This window comes from Galeopterus variegatus, unplaced genomic scaffold, assembly GCF_000696425.1.
Source record: "Galeopterus variegatus unplaced genomic scaffold, G_variegatus-3.0.2 Scaffold2292, whole genome shotgun sequence".
Lineage (NCBI taxonomy): Eukaryota > Metazoa > Chordata > Mammalia > Dermoptera > Cynocephalidae > Galeopterus > Galeopterus variegatus.
The window spans coordinates 191,604-211,897 of NW_007728403.1; the positions used below are offsets into that span (position 1 = coordinate 191,604).

The 20,294-nt window shown below is 38.4% G+C and overlaps 1 protein-coding gene across 4 annotated transcripts in view; it reads left to right on the plus strand.

Annotated features, from left to right (window-relative positions):
• SEC23IP (SEC23 interacting protein) overlaps window positions 1–16,071 on the plus strand; it is a 40,268-nt gene extending 24,197 nt beyond the window's left edge. For 2 of the 4 annotated variants that reach the window (XM_008581200.1, XM_008581203.1), the window contains exons 13-19: window positions 3,326–3,523; window positions 4,736–4,891; window positions 5,469–5,571; window positions 6,715–6,900; window positions 7,575–7,737; window positions 8,220–8,321; window positions 14,598–16,071. In XM_008581200.1, coding sequence (XP_008579422.1) covers window positions 3,326–3,523; window positions 4,736–4,891; window positions 5,469–5,571; window positions 6,715–6,900; window positions 7,575–7,737; window positions 8,220–8,301 — 888 coding nt within the window. In that variant the 3' untranslated portion in view covers window positions 8,302–8,321; window positions 14,598–16,071. Of the gene's footprint in view, window positions 1–3,325; window positions 3,524–4,735; window positions 4,892–5,468; window positions 5,572–6,714; window positions 6,901–7,380; window positions 7,738–8,219; window positions 8,322–14,597 lie in introns of those variants that run through there. The other 2 variants (XM_008581201.1, XM_008581202.1) reach the window with 2 other exon arrangements.
• Window positions 16,072–20,294: the final 4,223 nt, after the last annotated feature.

A 20,294-nucleotide genomic window follows, 5' to 3' on the forward strand; every position in this document is an offset into this window, starting at 1 on the left:
GGGGGGGGGTATGTGGCTGGGGCCCTCAGCCCCCCACTGTCCCAGCCTGCTTATTAATTCTATCACAAATTATGGTTAAGCACCAAACCATCTATTTAAAATAGTCTAAATTTTAATTTTAACTTTTTTTTTTTTTTAAAGATGACCGGTAAGGGGATCTCAACCCTTGGCTTGGTGTTGTCAACACCATGCTCAGCTAGTGAGCCAACCGGCCATCCCTATATAGGATCCGAACCCGTGGCCTTGGTGTTATCAGCACCGCACTCTCCCGAGTGAGCCACGGGCCGGCCCTAATTTTAACTTTTTTAGAAATTAAAACATTAAAAAATATATGCCATAAACCACATTATAAAATTTCAGCTGTGAACGCATATGTCTGTAATAAATGAATTTTTGAGTGTATTGACTCTTTTCCAGTTTTCCATTAACATTTGCTTTCTTTTGCTATTAGCTGGGGCCTACTGGTTGGTATGGAGTACTGAAAGCAAAAAAATGTTGGAGCAAATCTTAAAGTTGTAACAAATCTATTATCAACTTGATTTTATATTCCTGTTATCAGGCCACACTTTCATTTTAGCAGCAGTGAACCTCTTGTTTTAGTTTCTGAGGAGATGTTTGAGAACCTGCTGTAGGCCGATGGGGCAGTGAGGGCAGGACAGGTTTGTGGTTGGGTTTGCATTCTAGAGAGTTTGCTTGGTTACAGTGCAGAGATGGAGGTGGAAGAGCCTGTGGGAATCTCTTATCATAGTCATTGTAATTGTGTAGTGACTGAGTGAGAGGTGATAGGGGTATAAACTAGGAGATGGAAAGGAATGGAGCAACTCAAGACATTTTAGATGTTGAACAAACAGTATTTAAGTGTTGAGAAAGGTTATTAGTTTGGCAATTAAGAGGTATCTCTTTCATGTCATTTTTCCTGTATGTTGAGTCATTCTATAATTCCAGTTTACAAAGAGCTCTTCACCTCACTTGAGCCCCACAGCAATTGCTTCAGAGATGCCCAGGTATTAATCTCTGACAGGCATGGTGGTCAAACAGACTGGGAAACAAGCATGCTAGTTCCTGTATGTCAGGCTGGGTGTCCTATGCGTGAAAACATTTGTCTCCATGTATGCATCAGTGAAGCAAAAGCCTGTAAAAAAGATTTACACAAGAAATGAGAAGCTATGTTTTCAGGCCCTATGTCATGTCCCTAATTTTATTCTGTAATAAAAGGAAAAGTAGATAAGTGTTCTATAGTTCTTTAAAAATTTCTAGGAGCCTGGTTTATAGACTTGAATATATAAATTATGGCATTATAAGAGTGTTTTGAAGTGAGTAAAAATCTATAGAGTGATTTTGTTTTTTAAATTCAAAAGTAATTGCCTTTGGATGAACCATGAAACTTTCTCAGCGGATTGCTGTTGATTGTTCTGCATTTCTTACAGATAACAAGGTGCTGCCAGACAGATAATAAGATAAGATGGTTTGTCCTATTGACTTACTGTAGCTGAAATAACCCAAATTAGCCAATTATTTTATAAAAAGGAGATCAAATATTTGTGGCCTGTATGCTTTTTTTCCCTTGAAAACCATCTTAGAGATTTTCAGTTGAGAAGGAATTGTTTTTACGTTGGGAATATTAATAGTCAAGTATGTGTATGTTGGTTCATTTAGTTTTAAAATTATTGCTAATTTAGGGGAACAAAACAGCTCTTAGCAGTAGGACAGTTTATGATCTCTTTTGACAGCTGTTTTAGAAATTTAGAATGTTAAGTTCTGTGAATATCGGGGGAGGTACTTTTAGATGAGGAAGCAACTTTAAACTGAATAAACCTGAAAATGTTCCTCATTTTGGATTTGGGTTTTAATCTTGTGCTACCTCTAAAGGGCAGAGGTAACCAAGCCTTCCAAAAACATTAATAGTGGAATCATTTATAAGCTGGCTGACTGAGAGTTTTCTTTTTCTTATGTTGCCTTTTGATTTAACAAGTTGGACTTCTTTCATGATTTCCTAGTATTTGGAATTAATTAATAGATAAGACCAGTTTGGCCAACTGTTTTGTTTATGCACTGTTGATAGCTATAACAGAAACTGAAACACGTGCTTGTGGGGAGTAGACAAGTCCACCCATGGCAGCTGTTTACATTGCTGCTATATTGAGGGATAATTATAAACCAGTGTGAATTTGTCTCATTACAGAGATAACTCCTTTTATATAGATGCCCCCAAAGTTTTGTTTATTTACCTGTGGGAATGGATAGATATTAAAGTGTTTGTTGTAATAAATTTGACAGTTGTATATACCTGTGTAATCACCACCTAAAATAAGAAATAGAACATTTCTATACTTCAAGTAGCTTCCTCATGTTTCCTTCTAGTTAACTCCTCCCACCATACAACTACTTTTCTAATTTCTATCACTTAGAATAGTTCGCCTATTCTACAAGTTCATATAAATAGAATCAATAATATGTACTCATTTGTATCTGGCTTCTTTTACTCAAAGTATTATTTTTGAGATTCATCTAATAATGGTCAATTCTTAGATTTAATTGTAGCTGTTTTGTCATGTATTTTCTTTGCTTCTTAATCCTTTTTCCTTAAGAATTTTAAAGCAAATTAAAAGCATCATATCATTTCTTCCCTAAATATTTAGTATGTGTCTCTAAAGAGGACATTTTCTTTTCTTTCTTTCTTTCTTTTTTTTTTTTTCTTTTTTTCCGTAAAATCTTAAAAAGGTTAATTTTATTAATTGGTCATAAATGCAATTTCCATTCCTTATGTTATATACTTTAATCTGAACTAATTCAAATTTTTTATTACTTTAAAACGTTATGAGTGGCTCTGGAGTTATAAATACACTGCGTTAAAAATATCCCTTTCATAGCAGTTCAAGCATCACAGACCACCCCACCCTCTCCAGTGGAAAATGCCGAGCATCCCACACAAAGGTTTCCCACTCATGGGCCCCATTTCTGCCTAATAGCAAGTTATTTGCTCTGCCACATCTGATTTCAGACCATTAGACTTCATGTTCATCCTTAGGAACTGTGATCTGACCTGCCCCTCTAGCTTTCTGTGCCCAGTGCAGGAACCTCGATCTGTCTCTTGCCTCTTGAAATCCAACTCTTGCTCCAGCACGTGGCCAGTGCAAACCCCACCACCCAGCTGGGGGCATGGGAGGTTGGACTGAAAAGGACATTTTTCTAATAACCACAATGTTGTTATTATGCCTAAGAAATTACTAATTATTCCTTGATATTGAGGTAGCATGTTTCATATTGATCACTGAGAACTGAACTTTTCCTCAAGATGATGTTATAAAATTTTGTTATTTTACAGGAACACAAAAAAGCAGCATCAGAAAAGAAGGCAGCGATGGCCACATCAACAAAAGGACAAGAGGAAATTGCTCAGAAAACTAAAGAAATGGCTTCTCTTTCCTCAGAAACTAATGAGTCAAAGAGGAAACTTCCAGTTGGTGCTTATGTTTCTTCTGTGCGTGTTGATTATGAGTCTTTCGAAGTTGGCACAGGACAGGTAAGTTTGCATATTGACTAGAGCTACATATTTTATGTCGGAATCATACATCTTTATTATTTAGGTTGGCATAAATTTTTAAAATATTTAACATTTATTTGGGGTGTATGGAGAAAACCGATTTCATCTCTTAGTAAAAATTTTATCCTTCTTTCATAATGTTCAAATAAAGGATTGAACATGAGTGGAACATGTTATCCGACTTTTGAAATTGTCTTTATTTCAGTTTTTCCACCACTCATAATTTTACAGCATTAGTCTGTCATAGGTACTAACAACAGAAGTGGTTATAGTTAGAAAATTATGTTCAGAATATCCTTAAATTTGGAATTAGAAGTCCTGGATCTAAGTCCTCATTCGGCCACTCACTGGCTATGTGTTCTTGGGGTAGTCGCGTCACGCATCTGAGCTTCACTGTCATCATCTGAGAAGCGGGCATGATGATTCTTGCCGTACTGCGCTCTTTCACTGGACTTCTGTCTAGTGCTTGGATTTTGCCATTCTTCTTCACTCTCAAGATACCAAAATGACAAAGACACATTTCCTGCCACTGAGAAACAAATGAAAGAGAGTTGTAAACTAGAAATGTCAGTTCTTTCTTTTGAGAGACTACATACAACCTATCCAAAACAGGGGCTCTTTTGGTACAAATTATTTTTCTCATGGAAAGAAACTTGCCTGAACTAGAGAGCATGGTAGTTACAGTAGAGGTAGCACTCACTGAATGCTTAAGATATGCCAAGCTCTGTACTAAGCACATTGTATGGATTAGGTTACTTATTTTTCAAACTGTGGGTTTGGCATTGTTATAATTCCCATTTTATAGATGAGGAAACTAAGACGGAGGTCAGAGAGGTTAAAAATCTTGCCCAGGGTCACACAGCGAGTAAGGAGTGGAAACAGGATTCAGACCCACATGGACTGATTCTAGAGTCTGTAGTTTTACCACATTGATAGCCATAATAAATATACTTTTTATGTGCTGTATATATTATGCTAGATAAGTAAAAGTATAGCCAAAATAACTACAAAGATTTTAAAGAACAATTTTTTATTTCTTTTAAGCTAGCAATATCTGTCTACAAGGGGCATCATCTTTGTTTAGATGCTTTTAAGTGAGTGTTGTTCTAAGAACTTTTGAAAATTGGAAAGAATTTTTGTACTGTGTGATATTGGAATGATCATCTTTTATGGTTATTTGATTCTTTCTAGGTTTCTGTTATTTACAATTCATTAGACTTTGAACCAGAGATTTTCTTTGCCTTGGGATCTCCAATTGGTATGTTTCTTACTGTTCGAGGAGTGGATAGGATTGATGAGAACTACAGACTTCCTACCTGTAAAGGATTTTTCAATATTTATCATCCGGTGAGTGAATTTAATTTACTTTCTGCTTTGAAGAAGATGAAGAACCTGTCATTTTTATCCTAGTAGATTCTCAGGATTTTACTTCTTGGAAATTAAAACCAATTTTGATTTTTTTTTTGTTTTTAAAAGATGACCGGTAAGGGGATCTCAACCCTTGGCTTGGTGTTGTCAGCACCACGCTCAGCCAGTGAGCAAACCGGCCATCCCTATATAGGATCCGAACCCGTGGCCTTGGTGTTATCAGCACCGCACTCTACCGAGTGAGCCACGGGCCGGCCCAAAACCAATTTTGATTTTGTAAGGCTTAGCTCTCTGTCCTGAGAGATATAGTTTGATACTTTCCAATAAACTTTTCCACCAAAAAGCCTTTGTTCAAGGAAATAATTCTGTTGCTTTGCTTGCAAAGAAATTTTACCCATGAACTTGAAAATCTTCTTATAATTTGCCAGTATTTGAGTAAGGTGTGAAAAATATAAAAGTCCCTAGTTTGCCAATTATCCATTTTTCTTACCTGACTGTGGCATATAAACTCAACATACAGCGGCTTTACATTAGTTTCCATTTCTTCTATTTACAGCTTGATCCAGTGGCATATAGATTAGAACCTATGATTGTTCCAGAATTGGACCTCAAAGCAGTTCTCATTCCACATCACAAAGGCAGAAAAAGACTTCATTTAGGTAAAAAGCAGATACCATAAAAACTTGTAATTTTGTGATCCATACTGAATTATAAAAACTTTAATACTAAATTCTTTCTGACAGATTTAATATTATTTAAGAGCCTACAATGTTCAGAAGTTTTTTACTAAGGATTTGGATGAGCTATAAAGAATTTATGAATGCATTCCTTCTCTTTGATGGCATTCTGATTGTTAAGATAATTAAGAATTGGGGGAAGGTGGTAGCAAGGTGATAAGATGCATAATTAGATTTTTGATAGAGTTTGGTTATAATTTTTGGAATTGGGAGAGGAATAACATTTAAACTAATGACCAAACCATCAAGAAATAAACTTGATGTTGTCTAAGTCAAATAAGCTGTTATTTCCTTCCAAACTAGACAAACTTTCCCTGTTAAAAAAAAATTCATTAAACAAATGGATTAATAATTCCAGGTGGGATTTAGATTTCTCTTTTGCATGTTAATGGCATCTACTTATCCCTAGGTTTAAAAAGTTGGGTGGAAGGGATGGGAGTGTGGAGAAGAGAAGAAAAAAGTGATCATACCCTCTCATTTAAAAGTGTGTTTTTTGTCTGTTTTATTAATGTCATGCTTTTTAAAAACCATTTAGCTCTTTTGAAGTGAAAATGAGAAATTTGATAACTCTAAAGGCCTTGAATTCAAATAAGATTAATAGGCAAAAGTAGAAAAAGCAAAGGGGTAGGGGTTTCTTCATTTCTAAATTAGAAGTTTACATTGTGTTGTATTGGAATCTTAAATTCTTGAAACCTTTTCACTATTACAGATAAGAAAAACTGATTTTTTAAAAATCTTGTGGGTCCATTTTTTAACTTACAGTAAAAAAAGCATGTGAATGTGCTTACATTTTTGTGATATATGAACTTTTTTTGGAGAGAGGAAATTTATAGATTTTGGTTGGATCAAGTTTAGACATTAAAAAAAAATGACAGAGTGAGACTCCTTATGACAGTTTAACATGGTGAGGGTTCTTGGTTGGGACACTTCATATATATATTTGATGTTTAAGAGAAGGCAGAAGAGGGTTTAGCCCTTCTGAGAAGAGTATTAACTTTTAATTTTTGTGATACAGAATTCTACCCAGTGGCTAATTAACTTGGTGTGTCATCTTAATCTCTTTAGAGTTGAAAGAAAGTCTCTCTCGTATGGGATCTGATTTGAAGCAAGGTTTTATTAGCTCTCTGAAAAGTGCTTGGCAGACATTAAATGAGTTTGCCCGTGCTCATACCTCTTCAACTCAATTGCAAGAAGAACTGGAGAAGGTAGCCAATCAAATCAAAGAAGAAGAAGAAAAGCAAGTAGTTGAAGGTAAATTTGACGTTCGAGGCATTTTCTAGTACAAACATTGTTTGTGAACATAACACTTATAAATTGTTTAATGATGCTTTTCTTTCTAGTCTTTTTTGTTAAATTGTAGAGGCTCTTCCTATAAAGGAAAATCTGTTATGGTAAACTTACTGTCACATGTGTTACTTCAAAATCCATGTTATCCTTTTTTCTTAGTTTTTACCTGATAGTTACTTGAACTTTTTACTCTGCAATTTTTTGTTTGTTGAGACTCGTAAGGCCAGAGTGCAATATCAGAGTTGAGAACTGAGTTTGTATTCAGGCATTTTAAAGACTCACTCTGAGAAGTTATCTTCCTGATACTGTTTAGCTGTGTTGTTATAGACTTCATATGAATGTCAGGTCATTGTGCCGTGATGTTTTTGACTTTTTCAGATTCTAATTCTATTTCCTTTCTTTCTACAATGCTCTCTCACCCCTTATCTTCACAACTTCTGTCAGCTCGTTGGCTCTTTCTCTCCTCTGTAACCAGCCCCTCTTCCCCTGGCTCTTTGGAGGAATGGGGAGTGAACCTGGTAGCTCCCCAGGTTGCTACGTGTGTCAAGCAGTGTTCTCATTGAGCCCAGAAAGTCAGCTAAAGTCAAAGGATAATGATTAAGTGATTGACTTTGATATTGAAATGATTTAAATTCTAGCAGAAAAGATTGTTGAAAGTCCAGATTTTTCCAAGGATGAGGACTACTTAGGAAAGGTTGGAATGTTAAATGGAGGCCGCCGAATTGACTACGTTCTTCAAGAAAAGCCAATAGAGAGTTTTAATGAATATCTTTTCGCTCTTCAGAGTCATTTATGCTATTGGTAAGTATTCTTAACTTTGATAACGTTTGAGTGGCCTTTAGGTGCTAGCACATACAGCGATTTTAGTTTTAGTGAGACTCTTATACTAATATATTATTTGTTATGGAATATTAATTTGAACTCCTATGTATTCAAAACAGTATATTTTCGCTTCAGTTATCCACAAGATGGCAGTATGTCATCTGCTTTTGACCAGAGACTCGGTACTTGCAGATTTTTTGTAGGGATGTCTTTCACAGTGGGAGTGGTAGGGACTCTGAAAAGCCATTTTTCGTGTATCCCCCCATCATCAACAAGAAGTGCGACACAACTATTTGGCATGCATCCAGTTTTTAAGGGCAGGTCAGAGATTACATTGCTTTACTGTCATTTGCCTTTCTTAAATAGTGTTGAATAAAACAAAAGCTGCATTTCCACCTTTGTGCATAGTGGTTAATTTCTACTGATTGTTTCTTAAGTAAATATGCTTTTCTTTTTCGTAGGGAATCTGAAGATACTGCCCTCTTACTACTTAAAGAAATTTATCGAACAATGAACATTAGTCCAGAACAGCCACAGCATTGATCAGACTTCAGTTTTTCTGTGTGAGTTTATATTTATTGCATGTATAAATTCTAACTGTTTGCATTCTAAAGTCTTTCTTGTGGAGTTGATATTGACTGTGATTTTCTTTTTGTTCTTTTCTGTTTTCCTATGAGTTTTTTTTTTTTTTATTTTTAAAAATTCAGAATAGAGACATTAAGGAGGGGAATTGATTTGTAATATGCATTTCTGACTTACAGTCTTCTTTCTAAATCTGCATAGAATTTGAGTTCTTTTATTTTTAGTTTCTTTTTAAAATCGATTCCCAGGAATATCAGTTAGGAATTCCTTTGGCTATAGGTCACAGAACCCAATTCCCACTACCTTAAACAAATGGAGGTTTAGTTTTCTTCTGAAACAGGAAGGGTTGCTCTGTTAAGGAGCCAGACACCCCGACTGCTTGCATCTTTCTACCTGAGTGTTGGCTCTTGCTGCCTCATAGTTATAAGATGCTCCTATAGTTCCAGACATCATATCTACATTCAAGGCCTGAATAAGGAGAAAGAGCAGTATTGGTCATATCTATCCCTTTTAACTAGGAAAGAAAAAGCATGTCCAGAAATTCTCTCATACCTATTGACTAGGCCTGTGTCCCTTGTCTCCCTCCCACCCAGTCAGTATGAAAGATTGTAAAAGTGATGTTTTAAGCATTCCCAACCTTTATAGAGAGAAAGAATACAGAAGGGGGTTAAATTGGTGATGGGTGAACTTAACCTGCAAGTCACCCATGCTCTATATTCCTAACTGCCCTCCTGGGACACCTGATACCTCCAATTTAAAAAATATGTAGTGTATTTTTTTTTGGCAGCTGGTTGGTACAGCAATCTGAACCCTTGACCTTGGTGTTATAACACTGTGCTTTAACCAACTGAGCTAACTGGCCAGCACAAGTAACTTTTTTTTTTTTTTAAAGATAAAAATTTAAAAGCTTTTGAAAAAGTGAAATATAAAGTGCTGAGCTCTAAATTGCTGAAATCAAAAGTACTTTTTAGAACTGTTCGGTTTTCTAACAGTAGATGATAAGTGAAGATCCCTTCAGCATCTACCTTCTCATTTTAGAGAAGTGACCATCTTTAGTAGGGTTTCCTTAGAGAAATTTTTCTGTGCACATCCAAACAAATATGCATGCATTTTAAAACAAATAGATCTCATTAAATATATTGTTTTGCAAATTGATGTTTTCAGTCAGCCAGACAGCTGGCACAACATTCTGTATTAGCATGTGTAGGTCTTTTTCATTCTCTTTAATGGTTTTACACACGCACGCACGCACGCACGCACGCGCACAGACATACACACACACGGGGTTATGGCTGTATTTCATCTTATTTAGCCAGTTTTCTGTTAAAGAGCATTTAGATCATTTTGGTGTTTTTTATGCTGTATATAAGGGAGTCTTAGTTAACAGAGTAGGAAAAAGGTGTACAAAACCATTTTATAATCAAACTCTGTATCATTTTATCCATGTTCACCATTTCTGATATTATAATAATAAAATAAACTGAGTGTAATATTAAAAACTATTACAGTCTAAATTTTCAATTTAAAATAGTCATTCAGTTGGTTGACAAATATTTATTCAGTACCTACTATGTGCCAGACACCAATTTTCATGCTGGGGATAAGTGGTAAACAAGATTGGATACTCACCTTCAAGGAATTTACCTTCTCCTGGGAGAAGATTGGCAGTAAGCCTGTACTCTAATACATAAGTCAATTTTAAATATTGATAGGTGTACGGATAAGATAAAATAACAGGAAGATGTGGTAGAGAGTGACTGGGGGTTGCTTCCGGGAAAGGCCTCCCTGAATTGATGACATTGGAGTGGTGAGGAGGAGTTGGATGTATGTGGGTATGGGGAGTGCAGGCCAGGCAGGGGGAAGAGCAGCTGCAAAGGTCCTGAGACGGGCACAGACATGTCGTGTTTGAGGGACAGAAAGCAGATCAGTATAGCTAGAGGGTAATGAATGAAGACACAAAGGAGCAGCATGAGTCAGAGAGGTAGGTGGGCCTGGTTGTGAGGGATCTGGTACTAAGTATAATGAAAAATTGGCGGCTTTTAGGAAGATGAGTGACATGATGTTGTTTATACTTTAGGAAGCTTGTTCTGGGCACTGGGTAGAGGGTAGACAATTAGAGGGGCGAGAATGGAGGCAGGGAAAATAGATAAGAGGCTGGTGGTGCCTGTGACTAGGGCTATAGTAGTAGGGGTGTTGAGGTGACTGAATTCAGATCTGTTTTGGAGGTAGAGTTGTTCATGACTTACCCATGAGTTCATTGAGGGTCTGAGGGAAAGAAGAGGTAAGTATGACTTAGGATTTTAATGTGAGCCACTGGTTGGATGGCGGTACCTTTTCCTGGGAAGGCTAGTGGAGGGAGCAGGTTTTTTTTTTCCTTTTTGTCTTTTTTACTGACCGGTAATGGGATCGCAACCCTCGGTGTTGCGCCCACACCACGCTCAGCCAGTGAGCGGGAACTGGTCTCCACATGGGATCCGAACCCTCGGTGGGAGTGCTGCCGCACTCCCGTGCGGCGCACTCTCCAGTGCGCTACTGGGCCAGCCCAGGGAGCAGGTTTTTGAGGGGGTTGAGGTATGATGGATAGGGAATTGCTGTGTGGTAGGGTCTTGTGGGGCTGTTACATGCTGTAAAACAGATACTCTGTACTGAAAAGCAATTTTTGGAAACAATTACAAAATAATAGTGCATTGTACAGAAACCTTAGTAAATACAGAAAAGAACAAGCAGCAGAAGAAATTACCTATAATCTTACCAACAAAAAATGTTAGAAGTTAATCCTTTTAAGCTTTTTTCTAAGTTTGTATACATGTATTTCATATTGTTTGCTATGTTGTAGTGTGTTTTTTCCTCTTAAGGATATATTATATAATTTTCCTGTGTTGCCTACAACATGTATATGTGTGTGGGTATGTATTTACAATATTTGTTTGTTTTTCTGAATGAGTTATACATACATTTGGTTCAGCTTTTAAAAGTGGCAAGTGAAGGATCGCCCTCCTGTAACTCTTCCCCAGTTTCCCTGCCCAGAGGCAGTCACTGTTCCTAGTTTTGTGTATCCTTCTGGGCATCTCCTAATGCATACGTATGTGTAATTTTTTTCCTTTTTAAAAGACAAATAATAGCAAAATTGTCACACTGTTCTTACCATTGTATCTTGGAGATTGTTCCTTTTCCATCCATTCACCCATCCATCTAGTATTTGTTGAGTGCTTTACTAAGTGCCAGGTACTAGTCTAAGTGCTGGAGTTCACAGTAGTGGACTAAAGTCTCTTCCCTCAAGGGTCTTACTTCCTCTGGGCAAGACAGACCAACAGTAAACGATTGAAGGGTGCCAGATGGTAAACAGTGAGTAGCAGGGTGAGGAGGGGAGGAGTGTGTTTGGATGGGAGCAAGTTGCTAGTATACATAAGATAGCAAGGGACACCCTCATTGGTAAAGTATCATTTTAGCAAGTTAGCCAGGTGCATATCTGGGGGAAGAAAATCATTTTCAGGCTGAGAGAAGGATATATATCAGAACATGAGAGCTGCCTCATTCTTGTTAATGTATTCCATTGACTGTTACACTATAATTTGTTTAACTAGTCCCCTGTTGATGGACATTTAGATTATTCTAATCTTTTGTTAGTACTAACAGTACTTCAGTTATACATGATAATTTAATAATTGCGTTGCATTCCATTTTATAGTTCTATTTTTTTATTAAAAAACTTAACTTCTCCCCCATAGTTGGATGTTTAGGTGATCTTCCAAATTTTCACTATTATAACGTGTAGTTTTACATACTTTTCCCACATCTCTGTTTGTTTGGGATAAATTCCTAGAAATAGCATTGTTAGATCTAGGAATAGTGCACATTTTGAAAGACTTTTTGGTCCATATTTATTGCTAAATTACATTCCAGAAAGGCTGCTCAATTTTCACATCTAACATAAATACGTAAGTGCCAGTTTTCTTGCACCATTGCCCACGCTGGGTATTACTGTTTTTTAAACTTTTGCCAATCTGATAGCCAGAAATTGTTATATCATTGTTTTTATTTACATTTCCACTACTAGTGAAGTTGAATATTTTTGGTGTATTTAACCGGCTGATTATATTTCTTCTTTTGTCAATTGCCTGTTCTTGAACTTTTTCCATTTTCCTGGAAGTGTGGGGTAGGGTACTTTGTTTATTCTTGATTTATAATTATGACATTTATGGATATTAACCTTTTGTCATTGTAAACATTTTTTTCCAGTTTCATATTTGCCTTTTATATTTGCTGTGCTTTGGATTTTTGGGGGCAAGTGGAGTAGGGAGCATGTTTTAAAAATATGTAGGCCAGTCTTTTAAGACTAATTATTATTTAGATAATTACATTCATTTTCTTTTAGTTCTTACATGGTTTTTTCACTTGGCTTTATAGTTTAGAAGAGCATGGCATAGAGAGGAATTTAACGTTTTTCTTAAATAGCTAATTGATTTTGCCTGTGTCACATATGGAATAATGTACCTTTTGTCATTGTTCCATGTTTTTGTCATAAGCCAAATATTTTGCAATTGTTTGACATTTTTATTATATGCCCAGAATTTGTTTTCTAGGCTTTCTGATTGACTTATTTATCTGTCTGTCATATTTCATTGATTTCCACATTTTAGCACCTTTAAATTTGGAATGCCTCTTAAAATCAGCTGTGCCTAGATGGATGTTGAGTTATTTTTGAGAGGACATGCATTTTCTTCTGCCAGTTACTGGGGATCCCCACCAACCTAAGTCTGCTTAAGTTAATTTCTGTGCCTGAGATTTTCTTGGATTGTGCTGGTAGTGTGAATTCAGATCACAAAATTTCCAGGCTGGGCAGGATGGTGGTACCAATTCGAATATCAAGGAATTTTTTTCCTCTCTTCACATTGTCATGGAAGAGGTGTGTGGGCTTCTTTGCTGTCCCTTCTGCACGGAGGGTTCTTTTCTCTTACCTCTTAACGAGGCTGTAGCCATTTGGTGTCCGCACTTGTTGTGAGGGTCTCTGTCGTCTTTGAGACTCCCTTTCCTGGGCATCTTTTTTTCATGGTACATAAAACAATGATGCATCTTAGACTGGTGAAATATGATGTTTTAATAATTGTAACTTTATACTTTTTAACATCTGGCAGTACAGGTTCTTAGTATACCATAGTTTTGACTATTATCCCAAATGAATTTTGCAGTGATTTAAGTTCCCCTAATACTCTGTCCCCCAATAAGACAAAGCAAAACAAATAACACCCAAACAATAGTAGTCCTAGGGTTTTGATATCACCTGATACAGAAAACTCAGTAAGAACCTTTTACTTTACTTATGATTTAAACTGTGTTTTATTTCTTCTTATACTTGGCTATAAAATTTGGACAAGAACTTAAGTTCCTAATACTATACTAATACCATAAAATAATTAATGTATTAACAGTCCTTCTATTCTATACATGGTTAATTCAAGCATAGATCAGTTTTATTGAACAACTCTTTTTTTTTTTTCCCTTTTTGTCTTTTTTCGTGTCCGGCAACGGATCGCAACCCTCAGTGTTGCGCCCGTACTGGACTGGGACCGGCAACGGGATCGCAACCCTTGGTGTTGCTCCCGCACCTCGCTCAGCCAGTGAGCGGGACCGGTCTGTACGTGGGATCCGAACCCTCGGCGGGAGCGCCACCGGGCCGGCCCCCACAATTTTTTTTAAATGGGGAAGAAATGAGAGTGGGTTCCATAAGGCACAGGGTGTGTTTTCCTATATGTATCACGCACACAGGTGGGGCTCTCAGCACAGCCCTGGGGCTGTCGTCTACAATGCTGACCTGACTGTGGCCAGTTAGCCTGCCCTCGGCGGGAGCGCCACTGCACTCCCAAGTGGCGCACTGTAGCAGTGCGCCACCGGGCCGGCCCTTGAACAACTCTTTTATGTTTATTTCCTTTTGTTCATTTTAGAGTTGTTCTTTAAAAAGCCTCAAATTAACCTGACAGATACTTAACTTTAAAGTTTGTCTTTTACTTTCTAAACTGGCTTTGTTATGAGGATTAATCATGCTAGTTAATCTTACTGAATGCTCCCTGTTGCTGTCCTGCCTTGGGATTGCCTAAGGACTTGTGCTCACAGGCTGTGTTCTTTGGAGGCAGTTTGCAGTGTTTGTTCAGTAAAGTTGAGCACTTGACTGTGTGTTTTACTTCAGAAAGGAGGAATGCATTATTATTACTGTAAGTTTGTAAAGTTCACTGAGGATTCTTTTTTTTTTTCTTTTTAAGACTTTATTGTCTTCACAGAAAGTCCCAGTATAAATTACATTGCTGAGAAAATCCTCAGAGGACCTTCCCAGTTTGCTCCTGTGGTGGATGACAGAAAAGCGATTCATCGACGGTTGCTCAGTTGATCATATAATTCTCTGATGTAGGGATTCATTTAAGGAAAATACACAGAACAAAAGGACAGTGAAAAAATCAGTACCACATTTGGATAGTATAGATGAGAAAATGTAATTATAAAAATGATGAAATAAAAAATTCTTCAGTTTAGTTGTATATTTGTCAAAGTTATGTGTGATATCAATGAGGAAATATTTGTAGCATGCAAACGGTTATTTTTGTTTCTTAAAAACTATTGTCAGTGGGCTATTAAACTTGCATTTTTCTTTTTATTAATGTGGTATGTTCTTTTTATTCAAGTATGGACTTCTTGAGAAACTATAGTAATATGACTTTGAAGAAATTTATGTTCTACTTTAAATGTGAATTGTAGTTCTGAGCTGCCTTAATGAAGGGTTATTTGTATTTGTTAGGAGAAAGTAACCAAGATCACTTATCTTTCACCCTGAATCTGAGGCTTCATAAAGCCTTCAGGCTATTGCTGAGAGCCTAGTTGTGAAAGCAAGTGAAGAGCTCCTGTGAAGAGCTCGCCTAGCAGCCTCTCCAGTAGGAGAGGGGAGCAAATGAGGGCTTTGCCATTTTATCATCGGAGGTGGCTGAAGTTCCAATTAATGTGAGAAGACCAAAGTAGAGTTTGTTTTTCGCTTTGTATTAATTTCACTTATACCAAAGTGTTCCAAAGTACGAAATGTATTGCTTTGAGGGTGGAAAGCTATTTCATGAAAAGACTGCTTTGTAATATTTCACTTTGTTTACTAAACATTCAAATTATCTAAATATTTTCCTAATACATGAGAATGCTGATTTTCTTCTTTTGTTATGTAGTAAAAACATTTATATTGTTTACATAGTTCTCATGGAACATGGAATTTTTTGAAAGCAACATGATACACATTTTTCGTGTATATACTCTAATTAGTGTGAATAAAGCAGTAATATCAATGCATTTTTTTAAGCAGCAAACTTCTGTATTTCTCTTGTCTTCCTTCAAAGTATTCCTGTGAGTTCAGTGTTCATTCTCTTTCACTGTGAGTACCTGCTAGATAGTACATAAATAACTTCACATTTGCTCCTAGTAACAGAATGAGAAGAGTAAAATTTTACAGCTGCAGTTGACCCCAGACAACATATATATTCCAACAACCTCATTCTGTAGCTGAGAACATGACACTAAATACCTTTCCCAGACTGGTAAGTGGCAAGTCTGGGCTGGAATATGGTTTCCTTGGCTCCCTTTTGGCCTTCATCTACTACTTTTCACTTAATTTTTACTTAACTTCCCAATACTGATGAATAAAGAAAAGTGAGGGTTATTTATGTATATTTTAATAAAATCTAGTTTGATTTTTCAACTTAACAACTGGTTTTGTTTGTATCATTCAGCCTGTGTCTTCTGAGTAATGGGCAGAGAAGAAGGGACACTTGGATCAATGTCCATAGAAGAAACATGTGTCCCCTGAGTGTGAGGACTCTTACCATTTCATTTTCGTACTTGAGGAAACAGAAAATAGAATTTTTTGGTGACTCTGTCTGTGGACATATATCTCCATCACTATTCAATTTCTAAAAATCAAAAACCAAAAAACAGTAGGTGCCTTGAGGGCAGAGTCTATATTTGTGAGCAGTATGTTAATTTAGAAGTCTATGTTTATTAACATGTTGTTCATTATTGTAACCACCATACCTAGCACAGAGTTTGGCTACATAGTAAGGCATTTTCCAAAATATTTGTTGAATGAGTGAATTTTAAAAATCAAAAAGGTAATTTAACACTTGGAAGAGACCTTGGAAAACCACCCAGACCAGTGGTTTGCAAACTTTTAAAAAGCAGTAGAACCATTTTTCAAGGGCAAACTTTTACCAAATTTCAGTCTGTAGTAAGGATAAAGCTTGACTTCCTTTCCCCAGGAGCAGTTCTTCCCCTTGTGGAAGCTCCTATTGCAGCCACTAATCTGGATTAATGCCCTTATTTTCCTCAGATGAGGAAAGTCAAGTCTCCAGTCATTCCGAAAGTGTTTCATGTGTAGTGTTTGGGACAAAAATTAAAAAGCATCAGCATCTGAAATTGAAGGTAAAAGAGTCATCATAAAACTGATGAGGTCTACCTGGGCCTATCTGTTATGTTATCAAAGCATATAACAAGAGGAAACTGTTTTCCAAGTCTGATGGTCACAGGTGCTTCTTGAATCCAACCAGATAATTGTGTTTCCCAAAACCAAAGTGTGGGTATAAGAAAAGGAAACTAGGCTTCCGGTCAAGACGGCGGAATAGATGGTCCCCAGCGTCACTCTCTCCCACAAATCAATTTACAACTATGAAAAAGCAACAAGAGCCAAGCTGGGGCTGCTAGAGCTCAGGGGAAGAAGAGGAGAGACCTATGGAGTGCATGAAGGTGTGAGAAGTCCCAACGAGAGAGAGAAAAAACCGCTATGACCATTTTGTGTTGCGGCTGCTTTAAGGCTAGAGCTGCTGAGCACACAGAGCAGGAGCTGGCAAAAACTGCAGCTGTGCCTTTCAGATGGAGTTGCCTAGAGGGAGCAGGAAAGAAGAGGGCCTTGGCGGCCCCCAGGCCAGAAAGACCACTAATATGGTTCCCTTGGACCCACATAGGAGCGAGGAGCCAGAACAACTGAAGAAAAGGAGCCACTCAGAGGCTGGTGAGTCATTGCAAGGGACCGGCGCATGGCCCGTCCCGTGGGAAGTGTTTGCAGCATGGGCAGTGGTGGAGATGGGCTCACTGGGGGAACACTGGGGCACAGCAAGGACAGCTGACTGGCACCCCAGTCAGTGCAGAACCACTCAGAGGAGACTGGTCAGGAATATAGAAGCGCATGGGGTGCAGTTTGATGAAAAGACTCAGGCCCAGATCAGAGTTTCTACACAACCCAGGTGCGCCAAGTTGCTGGAGAGCTGGAAGTACCTACAAAGTCAACCATTAAAACCAGAGCTGCACAAAAAGCCTTCCCTAGGGAATCAGCAGCAAAGCAGCAATTTAGCTCAACCACAGAGCTCAAGTACTGGTCCCCACAGGAAGTTCCCCCATTTTAGAAGTAAGCAAAGAACAAAAAATTAGTTCTGGCCCAGACTTACTGCCAGTGCCTCAGGGCCCGCCTGCGGACTGGGGTATGGAGCCAGGGACTGGACGCCCCTCCTACATCCAGGCACACTGCCGGTGCCAAGAAGCATGCCAAAAACATCACCTCTATGTGGGTGGCGCACCACAGCCACCACAATGACCGCAGCTGCTGCAAAAGTGATTCGACTCCACAACCACCGTGCGGATGGTCTGCCAGCCACTGGAGTGCATTGGTGCAAGGAAGGTCACCAGCAGAGACCAAAGAAAAGAAGAGGATGTCTCTCTCTACAAAGCCCATTCTAGGGTGACAGAAGAAGCATCTGCTCTACAATAATACTGGGGGACCTGAACACACCTATCAGCATTGGACAGATCATCTAGGCAACAAATCAACAGAGTAACCATTACTCTTTCAGAGGGAGAGAAGAAATGTAGGGTTATTGGTGGTGGGAGGGGGAAGGAAGAAGAGGATGGGGAGCAATTGAACAAGGGGCATAAAGAATAAGTATGATTTGTAGCAATATATATGCTAGTAATACTTGATCATATGTCAGCATTGAACCCCAAAATATGTATAATCAATTATATGATTCAATAACAAATTTAAAAATAATGAAACAGAAAAACCACAGATTATAGTGCTTTTTGAGGTAAGTATGTTAAGTATGTTTAGAAATTGAATATTGAGGGCCAGCCCCGTGGCGCACTCGGGAGAGTGCGGCGCTTGGGTGCACAGCAGCGCTCCTGCCGTGGGTTCGGATCCTAGATAGATGGCCGGTGGGTTGCGATCCCCTTACCGGTCACAAAAAAGACAAAAAAAAAAAAAAAGGAAATTGAATATTGAAAGGTGTTATCTACATAAAACCTTGAAAATGAGAAAATTGGAGAATAGATACCACTATCCCGGCAGGGATGTCACATATTTGAAATAGTAATATAATATTTTGTCTGTCTGTAAGAGTTCTTGTTGATTAAAATGATCGGAGACGAGAAGGAAGACACGGCAGACGAGATGCAGGAGAAGAGCGGGGGGCTACTGCTCTCTCAGGTAAATAGCACCGACCCAGCTGCTGTTACAGCTTTTATTACATTTAGCAAGCTAGTGCATGCGAGATAAGCATTAATGCATAAATTCTGTTATACTTTTCTCAAGAGCAGAAGGCCGTTACCTCCCTTCTCTAGCACTTGGTTATCTATATTGCGTCTCCTGGGAACATCCCAAGAAAGTATTCTCACGACTTCAAGCGTTGTCAAGGATTGTTTGCAATCCTTGACATTTCTTGGTTAACTCGTTTGTGAGTTCGCCGAGTGAACACGTCCTTGGGTGCTGTCCACAGAAGTCTATTAACCATTTCCTTCAAGTTCTGGCAATCAGGATTGTCCCAGAAAATCCAGGATGATTGGCCCTGGTATTTATATTACCCTCATGTCAGGTTTTTTTTTTTTTTTTATGACTCGAGGCATCTAACAAATACTAGTGCTGTACCTCAGTGTTTACCAAGCAACTTCCTGGTGATAACTTGGTTGCCCATGTAAATTTTGCCATCTTCAAAGAGGGTGAATTGAACTGCAAACACCGAATGCTCTGATTTTCCTCCAAGTTATAGTTTCTCATTGTAACTTCATAAGTTGGCATTCTGGCTCAGTATGAGTCAGTTCCCTAGGGATGGGTCCTCTAAGGGAAGTTGACAGAATTCGGTTTCTTCACAAGCTGAGGTGCTGACCTTGTGTTGTCACAATGCTGTTGACCACCTCCCTGCAATGCACAGGAAGCATTGTCAGCTGACTTGTCTCCTTGGCATTTCTCTAATGCTTTCAACAGGTTATCAGTCTTGTCCTGGTGTTTCCCCTCTAAATTGAGCTTACCAAAAACGTAATAGCATCATGAAGAGCTCTACCGTCTCCCTGATTTTGTGTCCAAGCTCTACTTCTTAGCTGTGAATCCTGTGCAAGATTTTTTCCCCCTAATCTCTCAGCAGTGGTTTTTGTTTTGCTTTGTTTTTGGTCAGTTTTCTCTCATGAAATTCTTCAACCTCATAGAAGGAATTGTGAGGATTAAGTGAAAATAGGAGTAAATGCATGTAATGGTGGTTGGCACACAATAGGTGCTCAAAATGTTAGCTAAGTATCAGTACTGATACTGTACTTTTACCATGAGCACTTGGGTGTGGGGAAGACTCAGGCCTTTATTGCCAGGTCACTGCCACATCCTGTCCTCCCTGGGCAGTGCTTTGGCCAGGTTTCTGGTAGTTGTGAAAGGCGTAGAGCCTGCTCATAGAGGCCTCTGAGCTGTCTGCAGTGGGTGGGGTGTGCAAGCATGGAGGAGGTGCAGTCTTTGGGAAGGAGGGTGAGGGGCTGTGGCATCAGTCAGGGTGGGTTGGGTGGGTGCGACGGAGGCTAATGCTAATTTGGCTGTCTTCATGCCAATCAGTGGGGCTCTTACAAAGCACCTTTGGAGAGCTACTGTGTGCCTTGATTCCCTAAACTCGTTTTGGGATAAGGAT